Raw genomic sequence first — 19,563 nt, 5'->3', positions numbered from 1 at the left:
ACTGACAGCACTACCTAGCAATGCTAACTATGCTAACTAACAATGCTAACTGTACTAACAGTGCTAAGTATGCTATCTCTACTAACAACGCTAACTATGCTAACTGTACCAACAGCGCTAACTAGTACTAACTACACTAACTACGCTAACAAACTATTAACTATACCAGCTGTGCTAACTATACCAACAATACTGACTATGCTAACTGTAGAGAGAAAAATGAGACAAATTTAAAAAGAGTAGAGAAAAGAGAAAAAAAAAATCAACAAAATGGCAGAAACAAGGAAAAAACAAGCTAACTGTAGGTCCAAGGCCGTCAGGTCACCAAAAGCAGCTTCCTGGGCTCTAAGGACCAAAAACCTGGGCCCAGCTTTCTCTTTTATAGGGCTTTGTGAAGTACATCACAGTGGTGCACTCTGAGGTCAGAGCAAGAAATGGACCCATCACAGCTGGGGATAAACCACAGTGGTTTTCTCACTTTTTGAGTTCAAGGCCCCTTTACACTTAGGAAAAAGGATCCCAAAGAAATTTTTCTTCACGTGTGTTATTAGATATTGGTATTCACTTTGTTATAAATTAAACTCTGTAGGATACTTCAGTGGCCTTTTTATTTCTAGTTTGAAAATGTGTAATAATTTTAAAGACCTCATAATGTCTACACTTGAAATATTCAATTCCTTTTCCTTAAGTTCTGGTCTCAAAGTAATGTTACAACTTAACTGACTTCACGATACTATACAAAATGTTCTGTTGCATAAGACACGATAAGGTACATTATGAAAGTCTATGAAGCTGAGAGAAGATTTGCCAGGAAGGTAGGTCATGAGCAGATTCCTCATCAGGAGCCTCGGAGGCCAGATGGCATGGCTCAATGTACTTGAAGTGTTGAAGGAAAGAAACCGTCAACCAAGAATCCTATATCTAGCAAAACTTTTCCTTCGAAAATGAGGGAGAAATCAAGACATTCCCAGTTAATCAAGAGTTGAGAGAGTTCTTAACCACCAGACCTGCCTGCCACAGGGAGTTCTTCAGGTTGGAGTCAAGGACCCTGGACAGTAACTCAAAGCCTTATGAAGAAATAAAGACCTCTGGTAAAAGTAGATAGACGGGCGATGAGAAAAGCTAGTACTATTGTAACTTTGGTTTGTAGCTCCACTTTTTGTTTTCTGTTTGATTTAAGAGACTAATATATAATAAAACACACACATACAAATCATCACCTTGTTTCTAATACTGTCTTTTTTAATTTGGGGGAAAAGTCTGATTGGTCTCTAAAATGAATGTATGTGTCTGACCTCAGGGATTGCATTTGGAAATCATAGTGTCTCTATCTTCCAGTACAAAGGTTAACCAAGGTCGGGTCCCTTTGAATGCAGCAGCTCAATAACAAGCTACAAGATAGATGGATTTGAGGCAATAGGGACAAGAGCAGGCTTCAAGAAAAGGAGCAGAGGAACACTAGTAATATGTGCACAGAAGTCTCAGAACCGGTATTCCAAATACCACCTTGAATGCTATTATAATAAAAAATACCTGGGAAAAAAAATTTAAGAAAAGTGTAGTAGACCCTGTCTTAGCCTGCAGGGCACCATTAGCGGAAACCACAGATTGGGTGCCTTAAACAGCAGAAATTTATGTTCTCCCAGTTCTAGAAGCTACAAGTCCAAAATCAAGGTGCTGTCAGGGTTGGTTTTGGTCAGACTTCTCTCTCTGGCTTGTGGACAGCCACCTTTTAACTACATCCTCACATGGTCTCTTCTCTGTGCACACGCACAGAGAGTTCTGGTGTCTCTTCCTCTTCTTATAAGGACACTATTCCTATCAGATTAAGGCCCCACCCTTATGGCCTCATTTAACCTCTAACCTCCTTAGAGACCCTATCTCCAAATACAATCACATTGGTGGTTAGAGCTTCAATATATAAATTTTGAGGGGATACAAACGGGTCCATAACATTATGCCCTTTGGTCCCCCCAAAATTCACGTCCTTCTCATGTGCAAAATACACTCACCCCATCTCAATATCCCCAGAGGTCATAACCCATTCCAACACCGATTCCAAATCCAACGCCTCATTAAATTTCACCTGATCAGGTATGGGTGAGAAATGACACATAAAGTTAACCATCACAGAACTTATAAGGAAAATTTAACACATTATTGAAACACATAACAGAAAAGTTGAACAGTCCATTCCTTTAAATGAACTGAAACATGTAATGTACTTCCAATTCAGATTACAGTAGAGTTCTTTTTTCGGAACTTACGATAATTTTGACATTCATATGGTAGAATGAGTGAGGACAAGAAATTTTTAGAAAAACAAATTACCAGAGGTATAGAAAGACTTTCCTTATCTGATGTCAGAGCGTGCCGCAAAGCTGTTGTGAGTAAAATAATGCAGCATTAGTACAGGAATAGACGTGAGTCATGGAATATAATTATAGTACAGAAACAGACCCATGTTAAATGAGTTTAAAGTTCAAAGGCAGCTCATCATAGAGGGAAGAATAGTTCAAAAGAAATAAATAGTATAAAACTACAGAAAGTTTTTTTTTCCAGACATTAAAGAAGATATAAATAAATGAAAAGACATCCTATGTTTATGGATCAAAAGACTTAATATTATTCAGATGACAGCACTCCCCAAGTTGATCTACAGATTCAACACAATCCCTTTCAAAATCCCAGCTTCTTTGCAGAAATTGACAAGCTGTTCCTAAAATTCATATGAAAATATAAAGGAGCCGGAATAGCCAAAATAATCTAGAAAAAGAACAAAGTCGGAGGGCTCAGACTTGTCAATTTCAAAACTTACTACAAAACTGTAATAAGACAGTGTGGTACTAGCATAGCAGAGACACATAGATTGATGAAATAGAATTGAAAGTCTGGAGATAAATCCATGTATCTATGTCCACTCATTTTCTGCAAAGGTGACAAGACCATTCAATGGGGAAAGAATAATCTCCTCAACAAATGGTGCAGGACAACTGAATAGCCACATATAAAAGAATGAACTTGGATTCCTAGCCTACAACATATACAAAAAATTAAGTCAAAATTTATCAGAGACCTAAATTTAAGAACTAAAACGATAAAGCTCTTGGAAGAAAATGTAGCCATAAATCTTCATGCTTTGGATTAGGAGATGGTTTCTTAGATATGACAGCAAAACATAAGCTAAAACAACAACAAAAATAAATTAGACCACATCAAAATTAAAAACTTTTTTTTGCTACGAAGGACATGATCAAGAAAGTGGTCAGCCCGTAGAATGGGAGAAAATATTTTAAAATCATATATATGAGGAGGAGCTTCAAGATGGCGGAAGAGTAAGACGTGGAGATCGCCTTCCTCCCCACAAATACATCAGAAATACATCTACATGTGGAACAATTCCTACTGAACACCTACTGAACGCTGGCAGAAGCCCTCAGACCTCCCAAAAGGCAAGAAACTCCCCATGTACCTGGGTAGGGCAAAAGAAAAAACAGAAACAAAAGAATAGGGACGGGACCGCACAAGTGGGAGGGAGCTGTGAAGGAGGAAAGGTTTCCACACACTAGGAAGCCCCTTCGTGGGTGGAGACTGCAGGTGGCGGAGGGGGGAAGCTTCAGAGCCACAGAGGACAGCGCAGCAACAGGGGTGCAAAGGGCAGAGCGGAGAGATTCCTGCACGGAGGATCGGTGCCAACCTGCACTCACCAGCCCGAGAGGCTTGTCTGCTCACCCGCCGGGGCGGGCGGGGGCTGGGAGCTGAGGCTCGGGCTTCGGTCGGATCCCAGAGAGAGGACTGTGGTTGGCGGCGTGAACACAGCCTGAAGGGGCTAGTGCGCCACAGCTAGCCGGGAGGGATTCCGGGGAAAAGCCTGGAGCTGCCGAAGACACAAGAGACTTTCTTGCCTGTTTGTTTCCTGGTGCGTGAGGAGAGGGGCTTAAGAGCGCCACTTAAAGGAGCTCCAGAGATGGTCGCGAGCCGCGGCTATCAGCACGGATCCCAGAGACGGGCAGGAGACGCTAAGGCTGCTGCTGCCGCCACCAAGAAGCCTGTGTGCGAGCACAGGTCACTCTCCGCACCGCCCCTCCCAGGAGCCTGTGCAGCCCACCACTGCCAGGCTCCCGTGATCCAGGGACAACTTCCCCGGGAGAACACACGGCGCACCTGAGGCTGGTGCAACGTCATGCTGGCCTCTGCCGCCGCAGGCTCGCCGCACACTCCGTACCCCTCCCTCCCCCCGGCCTGAGTGAGCCAGAGCCCCCTAATCAGCTGCTCCTTTAACCCCGTCCTGTGTGAGCGAAGAAAAGACGCCCTCAGGCGACCGACATGCAGAGTCGGGGCCAAATCCAAAGCTGAATCCCAGGAGCTGTGGGAACAAAGAAGAGAAAGAGAAATCTCTCCCAGCAGCCTCAGGAGCAGCAGATTAAATCTCCACAATCAACTTGATGTACCTGCATCTGTGGAATACCTGAATAAACAACGAATCATCCCAAATTGAGCGGGTAGACTTTGGGAGCAACGATATATTTATATATATATTTCCCTTTTTCTCTTTTTGTGAGTGTGTATGTGTATGCTTCTGTGTGTGATTTTGTCTGTATAGCTTTGCTTTTATCATTTGTCCTAGGGTTCTGTCTGTCCTTTTTTTTTAACTTAAAAAATTTTTTTTCTTAATAGTTATTTTTTATTTTTTATATTAATAACTTTATTTTATTGTATTTTACATTATTTTATTTTATTTTATTTTATCTTCTTTCTTTCTTTTTCTCTCCCTTTTATACTGAGCCGTATGGAAGACAGGCTCTTGGTGCTCCAGCCAGGCGTCAGGGCTGTGCCACTGAGGTGGGAGAGCCAAGTTCAGAACACTGGTCCACAAGAGACCTCCCAGCTCCACATAATATCAAACGGTGAAAATCTCCCAGAGATCTCCATCTCAACCCCAAGACCCAGCTCCACTCAACGACCAGCAAGCTACAGTGCAGGACACACTATACCAAACAACTAGCAATACAGGAACACAACCCCATCCATTAGCACAGAGGCTGCCTAAAATCATAATAAGGCCACAGACACCCCAAAACACACCACCAGACTTGGACCTGCCCACCAGAAAGACAAGATCCAGCCTCATCCACCAGAACACAGGCACTAGTCCCCTCCACCAGGAAACGTACACAACCCAGTGAACCAACCTTAGCCACTGGGGGGAGACACCAAAAACAACGGAAACTACAAACCTGCAGCCTGAGAAAAGGAGACCCCAAACACAGTAAGTTAAGCAAAATGAGAAGACAGAGAAACACACAGCAGATGAAGGAGCAAGGTAAAAACACACCAGACCTAACAAATGAAGAGGAAATAGGCAGTCTACCTGAAAAAGAATTCAGAATAATGATAGTAAAGATGATCCAAAATCTTAGAAATAGAATGGAGAAAATACAAGAAACATTTAGCAAGGACCTAGAAGAACCAAAGAGCAAACAAACAGTGATGAACAACACAATAAATGAAATAAAAAATTATCTAGAAGGGATCAATAGCAGAATAACTGAGGCAGAAGAACGGAGAAGTGACCTGGAAGATAAAATAGTGGAAATAACTACTGCAGAGCAGAATAAAGAGAAAAGAATGAAAAGAATTGAGGACAGTCTCAGAAACCTCTGGGACAATATTAAGCACACCAACATTCGAATTATAGGGGTCCCAGAAGAAGAAGAGAAAAGGAAAGGGACTGAGAAAATATTTGAAGAGATTATAGTTGAAAACTTCTCTAATATGGGAAAGGAAATAGTTAATCAAGTCCAGGAAGCACAGAGAGTCCCATACAGGATAAATCCAAGGAGAAACACGCCAAGACACATATTAATCAAACTATCAAAAATTAAATGCAAAGAACAAATATTAAAAGCAGCACGGGAAAAACAACAAATAACACATAAGGGAGTCCCCATAAGGTTAACAGCTGATCTTTCAGCAGAAACTCTGCAATCCAGAAGGGAGTGGCAGGACAGATTTAAAGTGATGAAAGGGAAAAACCTACAACCAAGATTAGTCTACCAAGCAAGGATCTCATTCAGATTTGATGGAGAAATTAAAAGCTTTACAGACAAGCAAAAGCTAAGAGAATTCAGCACCACCAATCCAGCTTTACAACAAATGCTAAAGGAACTTCTCTAGGCAAGAAACACAAGAGAAGGAAAAGACCTACAATAATAAACCCAAAACAATTAAGAAAATGGTAATAGGAACATACATATCGATAATTACCTTAAATGTAAATGGATTAAATGCTCCCACCAAAAGACATAGACTGGCTGAATGGATACAAAAACAAGACCTGTATATATGCTGTCTACAAGAGACCGACTTCAGACCTAGGGACACATACAGCCTGAAAGTGAGGGGATGGAAAAAGATATTCCATGCAAATGGAAATCAAAAGAAAGCTGGAGTAGCAATTCTCATATCAGACAAAATGGACTTTAAAACAAAGAGTATTACAAGAGACAAGGACACTACATAATAATGATCAAGGGATCAATCCAAGAAGAAGATATAACAATGGTAAATATTTATGCACCGAACGTAGGAGCACCTCAATACATAAGGCAAATACTAACAGCCATAAAAGGGGAAATCAACAGTAACACAATCATAGTAGGGGACTTTAACACCCCACTTTCACCAATGGACAGATCAGCCAAAATGAAAATAAATAAGGAAACAAGCTTTAAATGATACATTAAACAAGATGGACTTAATTGATATTTATAGGACATTCCACCCAAAAACAACAGAATACACATTCTTTTCAAGTGCTCATGGAACATTCTCCAATATAGATCATATCTTGGGTCACAAATCAAGCCTTGGTAAATTTAAGAAAACTGAAATTGTATCAAGTATCTTTTCCAACCACAACGCTATGACACTAGATATCAATTACAGGAAAAAATCTGTAAGAAATACAAACACATGCAGGCTAAACAACACACTACTTAATAACCAAGAGATCACTGAAGAAATCACAGAGGAAATAAAAAAATACCTAGAAACAAATGACAATGAAAACACAATGACCCAAAACCTATGGGATGCAGCAAAAGCAGTTCTAAGAGGGAATTTTATGGCTATACAAGCCTACCTTTCAAAACAAGAAAAATCTCAAATAAACAACCTAACCTTACACCTAAAGCAATTAGAGAAAGAAGAACAAAACCCCCTCAAAGTTAGCAGAAAGAAAGAATCATAAAAATCAGATCAGAAATAACTGAAAAAGAAATGAAGGAAACGATAGCAAAGATCAATACAATTAAAAGCTGGTTCTTTGAGAAGAAACAAAATTGATAAGCCATTAGCCAGACTTATCAAGAAAGAAAAGGGAGAAGACTCAAATCAATAGAATTAGAAATGAAAAAGGAGAAGTAACAACTGACACTTCAGAAAAACAAAGGATCATGAGAGATTAGTACAAGCAACTATATGCCAATAAAATGGACAACCTGGAAGAAATGGACAAATTCTTAGATATGCACAACCTTCTGAGACTGAACCAGGAAGAAATAGAAAATATGAACAGACCAATCACAAGCACTGAAATTGAGGCTGTGATTAAAAATCTTCCAACAAACAAAAGCCCAGGACCAGATGGCTTCACAGGCGAATTCTATCAAACATTTAGAGGAGAGCTAACACCTTTCCTTCTCCAACTCTTCCAAAGTATAGCAGAGGGAGGAACACTCCCAAACTCATTCTACGAGGCCACCATCACTCTGATACCAAAACCAGACAAAGATGTCACAAAGAAAGAAAACTACAGGCCAATATCACTGATGAACATAGATGCAAAAATCCTCAAAATACTAGCAAACAGAATCCAACAGCACATTAAAAGGATCATACACTATGATCAAGTGGGGTTTATCCCAGGAATGCAAGGATTCTTCAATATACGCAAATCAATCACCGTGATACACCATATTAACAAATTGAAGGAGAAAAACCATATGATTAGAACACTCCCAAACACCGTACACAAAAATAAACTCAAAATGGATAAATATCTAAACGTAAGGCCAGACACTATCAAACTCTTAGAGGAAAACATAGGCAGAACACTCTATGACATAAATCACAGCAAGATCCTTTTTGACCCACCTCCTAGAGCAATGGAAATAAAAACAAAAATAAACAATTGGGACCTAATGAAATTTAAAAGCTTTTGCACAGCAAGGGAAACCATAAACAAGACAAAAAGACAAACCTCAGAATGGGAGAAAATATTTGCAAATGAAGCAACTGACAAAGGATTAATCTCCAAAACATACAAGCAACTCATGCAGCTCAACATCAAAAAAACAAACAACCCAATCCAAAAATGGGCGGAAGACCTAAATAGACATTTCTCCAAAGAAGATATACAGATTGCCAACAGACACATGAAAGAATGCTCAACATCATTAATCATTAGAGAAATGCAAATCAAAACTACAATGAGATATCATCTCGCACTGGTCAGAATGGCCATCATCAAAAAATCTACAAACAATAAATGATCGAGAGGGTGTGGGGAAAAGGGAACCCTCTTGCACTGTTGGTGGGAATGTAAATTGATACAGCCACTATGGAGAACAGTATGGACGTTCCTTAAAAAACTAAAAATAGAACTACCATACAACCCAGCAATCCCACTACTGGGCATATACCCTGAGAAAACCATAATTCAAAAAGAGTCATGTACCACAATGTTCATTGCAGCTCTATTTACAATAGCCAGGACATGGAAGCAACCTAAGTGTCCATCAACAGATGAATGGATAAAGAAGATGTGGCACATATATACAATGGAATATTACTCAGCCATAAAAAGGAACTGAGTTATTTGTAGTGAGGTGGATGGACCTAGAGACTGTCATACAGAGTGAAGTAAGTCAGAAAGAGAAAAACAAATACCGTATGCTAACACATATATATGTAATCTAAAAAAGAAAAGAATAAAGAAAATGGTCAGAAGAACCTAGGGGCAAGATGGGAATAAAGATGCAGACCTAGTAGAGAATGGACTTGAGGATATGGGGAGGGGGAAGGGTAAGCTGGGACAAAGAGAGTGGCATGGACATATATACACTACCAGACGTAAAATAGCTAGCTAGTGGAAAGCAGCCGCATAGCACAGGGAGATCAGCTCAGTGCTTTGTGACCACCTAGAGCGGTGGGATAGGGAGGGTGGGAGGGAGGGAGATGCAAGAGGGAAGAGATGTGGGGACATATGTATACGTATAACTGATTCACTTTGTTATAAAGCAGAAACTAACACACCATTGTAAAGCTATTATACTCCAATAAAGATGTTTAAAAAAATCATATATATGAAAGGGAACTTGTTTGTAAAATATATAAAGAACACTCAAACTCAATAATAAAAACACAAATAACCTAATTAAAATATTGAAAAGGATCTGAATAGACATTTCTCCAATAAAGACTTACAAATGGCCCATACGAACAGGAAAAGATACTTAGCATCATTAGTCATTAGGGAAATGCTAATCACAAAGAGAGATAGTAGTAAGTGTTGATGAGGACATGGAGAAATTGGAACCTTAATACTTTGCAAGTGGGAATGTAAAATGGCCTAGCCACTTTGGAAAACAGTCTGACAGTTCTTCAAAAGGTTAAATGTATGGTTACCATATGACCCAGTAATTCCACTCCTAGGTATGTACCAAAGAGAAATGAAAACAGGGTCACACAAAAACTTGTACATGAATGTTCATAGCAGTATTATTTATAAGAACCAAAAAGTGGGAACAACTCAAATCAAACCCATAATAAAATTCCACAAATTGGAAATAACTGACAGATAGATAAATGTGGTATATTTGTACAATGGAATATTATCTGGCCATTAAAAAGAATAAAGTACTAATATGTATTACAGGGTGATGAACCTTAAAGACTTTATGGTCAGGGAGGGAAGGCAGACACAAAGGACCACATATTGTATGATTCCATTTATATGAAGTGTCTACAATAGGTGAATCTCTAGAGACAAAAGTAGCTGAACAGTTGTCTAGGCCTGAAGGGGAGAGGCCGTGGGAGGAATTGGGAATAGATGCTAAAGGGTACAGGGTTTCTTTTGGGGATGATGATAATGTCTTGAAATTGATTGTGGTGATGGTTGCACAACTCTAAAAACCATTAAATTGTATACATTAAACAGTGACTTGTACAGTATGTGAATTGTATGAGGGAAATTGGTCAGCTAAAGTAAGAAAAATAAGTAAAATGAGAGCCCAGACTCACAGCATACATCAGAATAAATTCTGACTTGATTAAAGTGCTCAGTGTAAAAGTAATTAAACTCAAATAGAACTATCAGGACGGGAAAGACCTTTTCAAGCATAAAACAAATTAGAAGAAAAATTAATAGGTGTTATGAGTACAGAAAAATTTAAGAACTGCTGCATGTCAAATTTTTTTTTCTGTAATTGAACTCACCTCAACATATAGCCTTCATTTTTGCTCTGAGCAGGAAAATCCAAACTTGGCCATGGCTTATGGTTTTAAGCACAGTCATTTCTGAACCTAAGCCTGGTCAATTACAGATTGGCCCTGTCCTTTCCCCTTCTGCCCAGAGGTGGTCTCAGTTTCTGGGGGAAAAGAGGAGGAAAGGAAACTTCTGGCTCCGAAGGAGGGCTGTCTGGTCCTTAGAGCTGGGCTTCCATCCTCCCTAACTTCCCTTGGGGATAGCTGATCCCCTGTAGCTAGTCCTTAGCAATGCCACCGCAGCACATGGTTTTGGAACCCCAGCATGCATGAGCTTACAATGTTGTTTATACTGCATTGTGCTTTTGTTCCAGTGTCCTGGATGTTGCCTGGGTCGCGCTGTGAGGATGCAGCAGCAGCATCATATAATTTGTCAACACCCCAACCGTTCTGATTCCGGCTGTGATGACAGGAGGTACCGGCCCCGCCCTAGGGCAGCACACAACCTCTGCCACCTCAGATAGTGACTATGACCGCCTGAAAGTGGCATCATCTGTCCTCTATACCACCTCTTATAATGGACAGTTCCTACTAAATTATGATTTCTCATGGTGCCATCCTCAATAGTATGTATTATACCAAAATACTCATTAACATGTACTATTTATCATTACAAATTATTTGGATGTTCAACATATAGAGACACCCCAAAGAGAAAGGAAAAAGTAGCATTGAGAATAGACAGGTATTTTTCCCTCTATATACAAAGTTGATGAAGCCTAATAATATTTCATTTAGGTTTACAGATTAAATCTGTAACCTAGTGTTTTCAATGAACTACTTTATTACTTTGTTTAGAAACTGTTTTATTAGGACGTTGGCACAGAATAACGTCCAACGTTATTAGCAGAGAATAAAATTAACTTTAGCAGAGAATAAAATTAACTTTTATCTTGTTAAGGGGCTTACACAAGAAAAAAAAATGCTTCCCTCTTTTATAAAAGTCTGAGCTGATAGATGATTTAGGGGTAGAAGAACTTTGTTCCCTGAGGTCACTCAGAGGTCACCCAGACCCCTTCCATCTGGCGACTCCACCACCCCAGAGGAGCGTGCTCCAGCCAGAGAAAGTGAGGAGAAAGCCAAGAGGGCACACTAATGGGGAAATGTGGAGTTCTGCCACTCTCTTCTTGTGTAACCTTGGACTACCTAACCGCCTACTCTGCACAATGGGGTATTATTGTCCGTGTGAAATTATGCTTGGGAGGTTTTTTTTTTAATTGAAGTAGAGTTGATTTACAATGTTGTGTTATTTTCTGCTGTACAGCAAAGTGATTCAGTTATACATATATACACATTCTTTTTTTTAAATAGTCTTTTCCATTATGGCTTATCATAGAATATTGAATATAGTTCTCTGTGCTATACAGTAGGACCTTACTGTCTATCCATTATATATACAAACTTACATCGGCTCACCCCAGCCTTCCACTCCATCCCTCCCCCAACCTCCTCCCCCTTGGCAACCACCAGTCTATTATCTTATGTCCATGATTCTGTTTCTAAGACAGGTTCATTTGTGTCATATTTTAGATTCCACACATAAGTGATATCGTATGGTATTTGCCTGTCTCCTTCTGACTTACTTCACTTAGTATGATAATCTCTAGTTGCATCCATGTTGCTGCAAATGGCATTATTTCATTCTTTTTTATGGCTGTGTAGTATTCCATTGTATATAGGTACCACATCTTTTTTATCCATTCATCTGTTTGTGGACATTTAAGTTGTTACATGTCTTGGCTATTGTGAATAGTGATGCTCTGAACATAGGGGTGCATGTATCTTTTTGAATCATAGTTTTTTCCGGATATATGCCTGGGAGTGGGATTGCTGGATCATATGGTAATTCTATTTTAATCTTCTGAGGAACCTCCGTACTGCTTTCCACAATGGCTGCACCACCTTACATTCCCATGAACAGCGTAAGAGGGTTCCCTTTTCTCCGCACCCTCTCCAGCATTTGTTATTTGTAGACGTTTTAATGATGGCCATCCTGACTGCTGTGAGGTGGTACCTCATAGTTTTGATTTGCATTTCTCTAATAATTAGCATTGTTGAGCATCTTTTCATGTGCCTATTGGCTTGATTTGCATTTCTCTAATAATTAACATTGTTGAGCATCTTTTCATGTGCCTATTGGCTATCTGTATTTTTTTCTTTTGACATATGTCTATTTAGGTCTTCTGCCCACTTTTGGATAGGGTTGTCTGTTTTTTGTTGTTGTTGTTGAGTTGTATGAGCTCTTTGTATATCTTGGAAATCAAGCACTTGTTGGTCACATCATTTGCAAATATTTTTTCCTAGTCTGTAGGTTATCTTGTTTTAGGGAAGTTTTGATTAATTGGTTTAGTGTGAAGCACTTAAGCAGCCTGGGTCATAGAAGGTGCTCACTCTATGGCTCTTCCTTCCTCTTCCACATCCTGAGTCTTGCTGGAGAAAATGAGATGACCTTGACAATTGGCTCTGTTGCTACTTTGAGCCTTCAGTAAGGTTTGGCAATGTAGGGTCAGCTGCATTTCCTATTCCCAAAACAATTCCAGCCAGAACCATTCTCCTCGAATGGAAAATGTCTGGAACAGCTGCCCTTATTCTCAACAGAAAACCCAGTTTCCAATTTTATTCGGAAGATGGAGACCACACACAGATTGATATGTATCATCCCAGATGTTTTACTTTGCACGCTCAAAGATATATTTATATTACAAACACCTACGTGGTTTGAGCTTTCTTTATAACATACTGGATATATTTTTCTGAAACTTGTTTTTTCTACTTATCAATACATTATAGGCCTCTTTCCCATCCGAGTACATGAGTCACTTTATTCTTTTGAATTGTTGTACTTAATATTACCTCACTCCATTGCTAATGGACATTTGATTGTTCCAATTTTTTTGCTATTACAAACAAATGCTGTGGTAAACATCCCGGAACATCTTTATGCACAAAGGGTAATATTCTTATGGGATAAATTTTAGGTATGGACTTGAATTGACAGTAATGCTCATTTGGATACTACTAAATTACCATCAAAATGTCTATACCAACAATATATGAGAGTCCCCCTTTTCATCAACTTTATATAGGTTTTCAATATTTTAAAAATTTTGCCAATCTGATAGATGAAAAAATATATCTTATTGTAATTTGTACTTTTCTTGTTACTTTTTATATGACTTTTGGCTCTTTGTATTTTTTCTCCAACCCATCCACTTTTTTCCATCTTTACCACCATCACCCCTGGCCAAGCCATCCAACTGGTCTCCCTCCATCCATCCATGCTCCTTTCCAACCCAGTCTCCCTACTGCAGCCAGAGTAATGTTTTCCCAAATGCAAATCTGATCATACCACCACCACACCCCGTCTCCCTGCTAGATTAACATCACTTTAGAGGCTTCACTTGCTCTTAGGGAAAAGGTTGACTAAAATCCACCACGTGCCCTATAAAGTATTGCACGGTCAAGTCCTACTTCCCTGCACAGCTTCATTCGAGACCTCACTCTGTCTCACTCTTTGTGTTCCAGCCACTGTCCTTCTTTCAGTCCCTTGGATATGCCATGAACTTTCCAACCAACACAAGAAGCAAAAAATAGAATAGAGAGGATAAAAGGCGTGGAAGGATCTATCAGGAGGATATCTGATTAGGTGGGGTTTTAGAGAAAGTGATATGGAAATGAACTGAAAGGGTAGACATGAAAGAATTAATAGAAGAAAAATTCCTAGACCTGAAGGGGGAAAAGAGTCAAGTTGCCTTTCATTTTCTCTATTGTTTCTGCTTCCTCCAGGGTTGGCTGTTCAGCTTTTAGTACCAGTGTCCTAGTACTTTTCTTTCATGCTGTTAGTTTTCCCCAAATATCTGGTGGTTTATGGAAGAAGGACTAGGTTAGTTTAGAGAGCTTCTGTGGGTTTCTTTTGCAGTTTTCTGGCCTCATTTTCCCCCACAGGCCTCTTCTGCTGACTGGGCATGCTTCCTGTGGGCTCGCTGAAGGTAGGTGAGGTACTAGATCTCACTTTACAATGCAGTGGGCGGGCTGGAGACCCCCAGTTGCCATAGTAGGGCCTCAGTAAATATTAGAGGGTGTGTTACAAGGAGTAACATTATTAGTGGCCACTGGTAGAGAATCAGTGGTGAGCAGGCTATCTGCTAGCCTCTATTATTGGCCCTGGGAAGGGTTTGGGAGGTGTGGCTTCCACTGAAAAGAGTTATAAAGGGAGTGAGCATTATCAGGGTAAACTAGCCCACATTATGGCAAGAAGACAACACAGGGATCTGAGGAAATGCTGGAGGACCCAGAGGGTTTGTTCCCCAAAGAGGTAATTCCTAACCTCAGCCATGGGTCAGAATTCCCTGGGAAGTTTCTTTAAAGATTCTTGGGCCTCAGCTGGCACTTAATGAATAAGAATCTTTCGGAGGGAGCAGAACCTGGCAATCTATATCTCTTTTGTTTGTTTGTTTATGTTTTCTTTTGTTTTTAATTCTTTCTTAATCTACATCTTTTGAAAGCTGCCCACATACCTCTGATAGTAAGCCAGACTTGGAATCTACTGCCCTACAGAATCAGTAGTTCCATCTGGCTGATGATGAAAAGGGTTATTTGAGGTAGGAGCAGAGCTGGACTGAATAGGAATGAGAAATTGAGAAAGACTAGTAGAAACAGGGTTACTGTTACGATTTCTGCTGCCATTTCTACTTTCATCTTTTACATAGAAAAACACATGAGTTCCAATTGTGTGCACAGTGTTGGTGCCCAGACTGTGTCCCCCTAGCTCAGGCATCCCCATCCCCAGTCCCATCCCTGCCCGGAAGGAAGTGATGCTCTCTGCTGGACCGATCTTGCATTCTTTTACTGCATCCTCAATGACCAGCCTCTTGGGTTTCAGCATCTGCCTTGGTCTCTAGCTCCTTGTGCCTCTCTCATCTTTCATGTTTAGGAAGCTAAATAGTTTCTTCTGACATCCCACTGGCCCTGTCTTCTAACGAAGCAGAAAAAGAGGCTGTATTAGTTAAGGTCCTTTGGGCTGGAAACAACAAAAGTCAACTTGGAATGAGTTATACAGAGAGGGTGGGAGATTTCTTATGAAGATAGGACCACCATTCTCACATAGAACAATTTGGTAGATTTTAACATGTCCTCTTTGAGTATTCTTGGAATATTTGTTCAACTGTTTTCAGTAGAAAAGCTAATCTCTGCATAGGGGATGGCTGAAGAGTACTCAGTCTCTGCCCTCTTGTCCAAAGCAACTCAACTTTTGGCCCCCTAAGGTTCATACCCACTGGAGAAAACAAAAACGCTGCAGTTAACAGGACACCCTCATCCCTTTTCCTGTTACGAATCTTATAAACAGCTTGATGGGACAGTATTAAGTAAACCCTTTGATAGAGTCTCCCCCTACTGGCTAATCAAAGTATTGCTTCCAACTATGTGTAATAGTCTCTTAGAGAAGTTCAGGTGATCAGAATTTTCTCCATCTTATTACATTTCCAGTGGTGGTTCAACACTCCTTATGGATTATGTGCGCTGATAGGGAGCCTTTTATAGGAACACAAAAATGTCTCGATCCAAAGGGATAATGCCGTGAGACCTCAGGGAGGACTGTTACCAAGAAATGAGGAGTTATTTCTCCTCTCAGCTCTGCAGCTCCGTGTGTTTCTGCTTCATTCTTTGTTCTTTCTGAATGTTATTTTATTCTACTTCTCTGGCCCATGTGGCAGAGAATGGCCACCACTACTCCGGCCTTCAGGTTTATATGTCTTGTTCCAGCAACTTCCAAGTTCCTGGGAGAAAGACAGTGATTGAACCAGCTCAGGTTAGGGCCCTCTTCCAGTCCTCTTAGGGGATGGGGAGACATTCTCATGTGGTACAAGTACATCAGTTCCAGGAGCCCTGCCCTAGGGAACAAGAGCAGATACCCCAAAGTGGGTCCACTAAGGTGGCTCACCCTCCAGGGTAAATATCTTTTCAAAAATCAGAGGGCATTCAACAGGCACATGAAAAGATGCTGAACATCACTAATCATCAGGGAAATGCATATCAAAACCAGAATGAAATATCACCTCACACCTGTCAGAATATCTGTTGTCAAAAAGACAACAAATAATAAATGTTGCTGAGGATGGGAAAAGGGAACACTTGTACACTGTTAGTGGGAATGTCAATTAGTGCAGCCGCTATGGCAAACAGTATGGAGATTCCTTAAAAAGTTAAAAAGAGAACTACCAGATGATATAGCAATTCCACTCCTGGGTATAAATCTGAAGAAAATGAAAACACAAATTCAAAAAGATATATGCACCCCAATTTTCAGAGCAGCGTTATTTATAATAGCCAAGATATGGAAACAACCTAAGTAGCCATCAACAGATGAATGGATAAAGGAGATGTGGTACATATACAGTGAAATATTACTCAGCCATAAAAAATGAGATTTTGCCATTTGCAACAACATGGATAGACCTGGAGTGTATATATGCTTAGCGAAGCAAGTCAGACAGAGAAAGACAAATATCATATGCTGTCACTTATACGTGGAATCTAAAAAATAAAACGAATGACTGTAACAGAAACGGACTCATAGATACAGAGACAAACTAGTGGTTACCAGGGGGGGAAAGGCATGGAGGAGGGGCAAGACAGGGCTAAGAGACTGAGAGGTGCCAACCAGTAGGTATAAAATAAATAAGGTACAAGGATGTAATGCACAGCACAGGGAATATAGTCAGTATTTTATAATAACTTTAAATGGAGTGTAAAGTATACAAATATTGAATCACTACGTTGTACACCTGAAGCTAATATAATATTGTAAATCAACGATACTTCAATTAAAAAAATTAACTAGCTACTGTGTAGGGTAGTTGTGAGGATTAAAGGAGTCAATCTATGTAAAGTATTTGGAAAATTCTCTGGCACATGGTTGTCAAATAAATATACACATACAGTGGACCCTTTTTGACAACAACAAAACAGAGGGCATTAACTTTCTGTTCTGTTTTAAAGGGTAAGGAGGCTAGAGAGAGATCCCTCTTCCCAAAAGGTCTTTGTTAGCTCTCCCTACGAGTTATAGTGTGTCCTAAATGTAAACTAGAGCACTCCTCATAGCGGAGAAGATGGCTCACAAACAAATTCATACTCATAGCAGACTATATTTCAAGTGCTTATATAAACGGAGCTTACAGTTTGTCAACAAATGTGTCATTCTTCTCTTCCTTGCCTAAATCGATCTGCTCCAGCTCATCAGTAGAGTGTGTCTTTTGAGGTGCGTGCCTTGATGTGGTGCCACAGGCTCATGGAAACACGCGGTTTGCTTGCCTCTATTGAGGTTGTGATTCCTCCACCACTTTGCTTAGTCAGCCAGGAACAATGCAGATGAGTTTCCTGTTGAATAAGGTCCTAATTGTCAAGCCTTTGCTATACTGAAAGTACAGTACAGTAAAAGGCTTGATCCCAGCAAGAAGTGACACCCCACTTTCTCCCATTGTCCACTTTTTTGTTTGTTTTTCTCATTTCAGACCCACCTTTTGGAGGAACTGCTCGTCGGGGGCTCGTGACGCATGTTGGCACGCAGGCCCTTGGAGGCCCTGTACGTCAGCCTGTGGTCAGGGCTTCCAGTCTCGGAAGGTGGACTGTGTCCACACAAGGAGCTGCAAGACGGTGGCTGAGAGACACTGCGAGCCGGGGAAGAAACCCTCTTCCTGGCGGCACTGCCTGGGGCCTTCCTGTGATAGTACGTACCCCTCTCAGGTATTGCGACCACCCCGAAGCCTTGTGCAAACCGGACCGCATGGAGCCAACCTTGTCAGGGTCTCGTCCGCAGGGCCATTCTGAACATATGTGGTATCTTGGGACATCAGGAGATTAGCTGCTTTGATGTGGGTGCAACTTGGTGTTCTTTAGAGAAAAACATAGTTGAGTGAGTAGCGTGGACAGTGGCCTTCTAACAAGCACTGGGAGCCTGTCCACAGCCTCTTTCTGCCTTGGAGTTTCAGCCCCTCAGACAAGGCTTCCTTGGATGGGATTGGGCAGGTGTGTAAATGCCCTGAAGTTATGTGGGAAATGTAATCATATATATATTTCTAGGGAGAGGTCCATAACTTTGATAAGTTTTCCCTGGGGTTCATGACACCCCAGAAGCTAGTGCTGCTGTCAGCACTGGGAGGAGCAGGTGGCCTGAAGGACTGTGACGTGCCCGGAGGGCATCGAGAAGCCACTTGGCCCAGCTAAGACGTGAGTCCAGGGCACTTCTGACTCCAGTGCCAAGCAGTGGCCCTAACCCAAGCCTAGCTTCTTCGCTTCACATGATCTCAGTTTCCGCTTTTCATAAAATCATGCACTTTTTTAAAACTAGGTCTCTAATGAGCTATGTGTTAAATGGATATATATATATATTTTTTTGCAGGAGGCTGCACAGACACAACTCACTACTGTACGTTTGTAAATCATCTTAATTTGTGTTCGCTAGACGTCTACAAACAAAGGTGCTGTCAGTCGTGTCAAGAAGGATAAAACTTTGCAGGGGGGGTCCTAATGCTGCTGTGAAGATGAAACAAAATGTAAAAGCTCTCTTCCCCATGTAGCTGGCACAAAAACATGTATTTCTTTACAAAAAAACCCTCTAGATTCTACAATCAGACAGAAGTCGATGCAAAATCACCACTGTTAAAATTTGGGACTGTCATTTCCCCATGGCCGGTTTTTAATTCCAACTCTTTTTAAATGATATGTTCCAGGACTAACATAAAATACCGTAGCAGGTACACCATTGCACTTGGGACCTCGTCGTGTCCTTCTAATCAGGAAATCACCAAGATCACCTGTGCATTGTCAGGAGCTGCCTCTTCCTGTGATTTATAGACTAGTACAGAGTAGGACATCCTGAAGGCTTGAGAAACACGGCAACTGATGACTTCTCTGTTTTAGGGTTGCAACAGGTTTATAAGGCATTTACATTTTAGAAGCTCTGGCCAATAGTTGTTAAGATGTTGGCTCTAATGGCATTTTTATGGACCCTTACGT

The 19,563-nt window shown here is 40.6% G+C and overlaps 1 protein-coding gene across 5 annotated transcripts in view; it reads left to right on the top strand.

Annotated features, from left to right (window-relative positions):
• The window catches only part of ADAMTSL3 (ADAMTS like 3), a 365,885-nt gene extending 346,322 nt beyond the window's left edge, over positions 1-19,563 (top strand). For 3 of the 5 annotated variants that reach the window (XM_036842259.1, XM_036842261.1, XM_036842257.1), the window contains 3 exons: positions 10,863-10,963; positions 18,060-18,274; positions 18,947-19,563. In XM_036842259.1, the coding sequence (XP_036698154.1) occupies positions 10,863-10,963; positions 18,060-18,274; positions 18,947-19,053 (423 nt within the window). In that variant the 3' untranslated portion in view covers positions 19,054-19,563. Of the gene's footprint in view, positions 1-10,862; positions 10,964-18,059; positions 18,292-18,946 lie in introns of all 5 variants that reach the window. The other 2 variants (XM_036842264.1, XM_036842260.1) reach the window with 2 other exon arrangements.

The sequence above is a fragment of the Balaenoptera musculus genome, chromosome 2, assembly GCF_009873245.2.
Source record: "Balaenoptera musculus isolate JJ_BM4_2016_0621 chromosome 2, mBalMus1.pri.v3, whole genome shotgun sequence".
Classification (NCBI taxonomy): domain Eukaryota; kingdom Metazoa; phylum Chordata; class Mammalia; order Artiodactyla; family Balaenopteridae; genus Balaenoptera; species Balaenoptera musculus.
The sequence above is the reverse complement of the archived record's forward strand: the minus strand, read 5'-3'. Positions and strand labels throughout refer to the sequence as shown.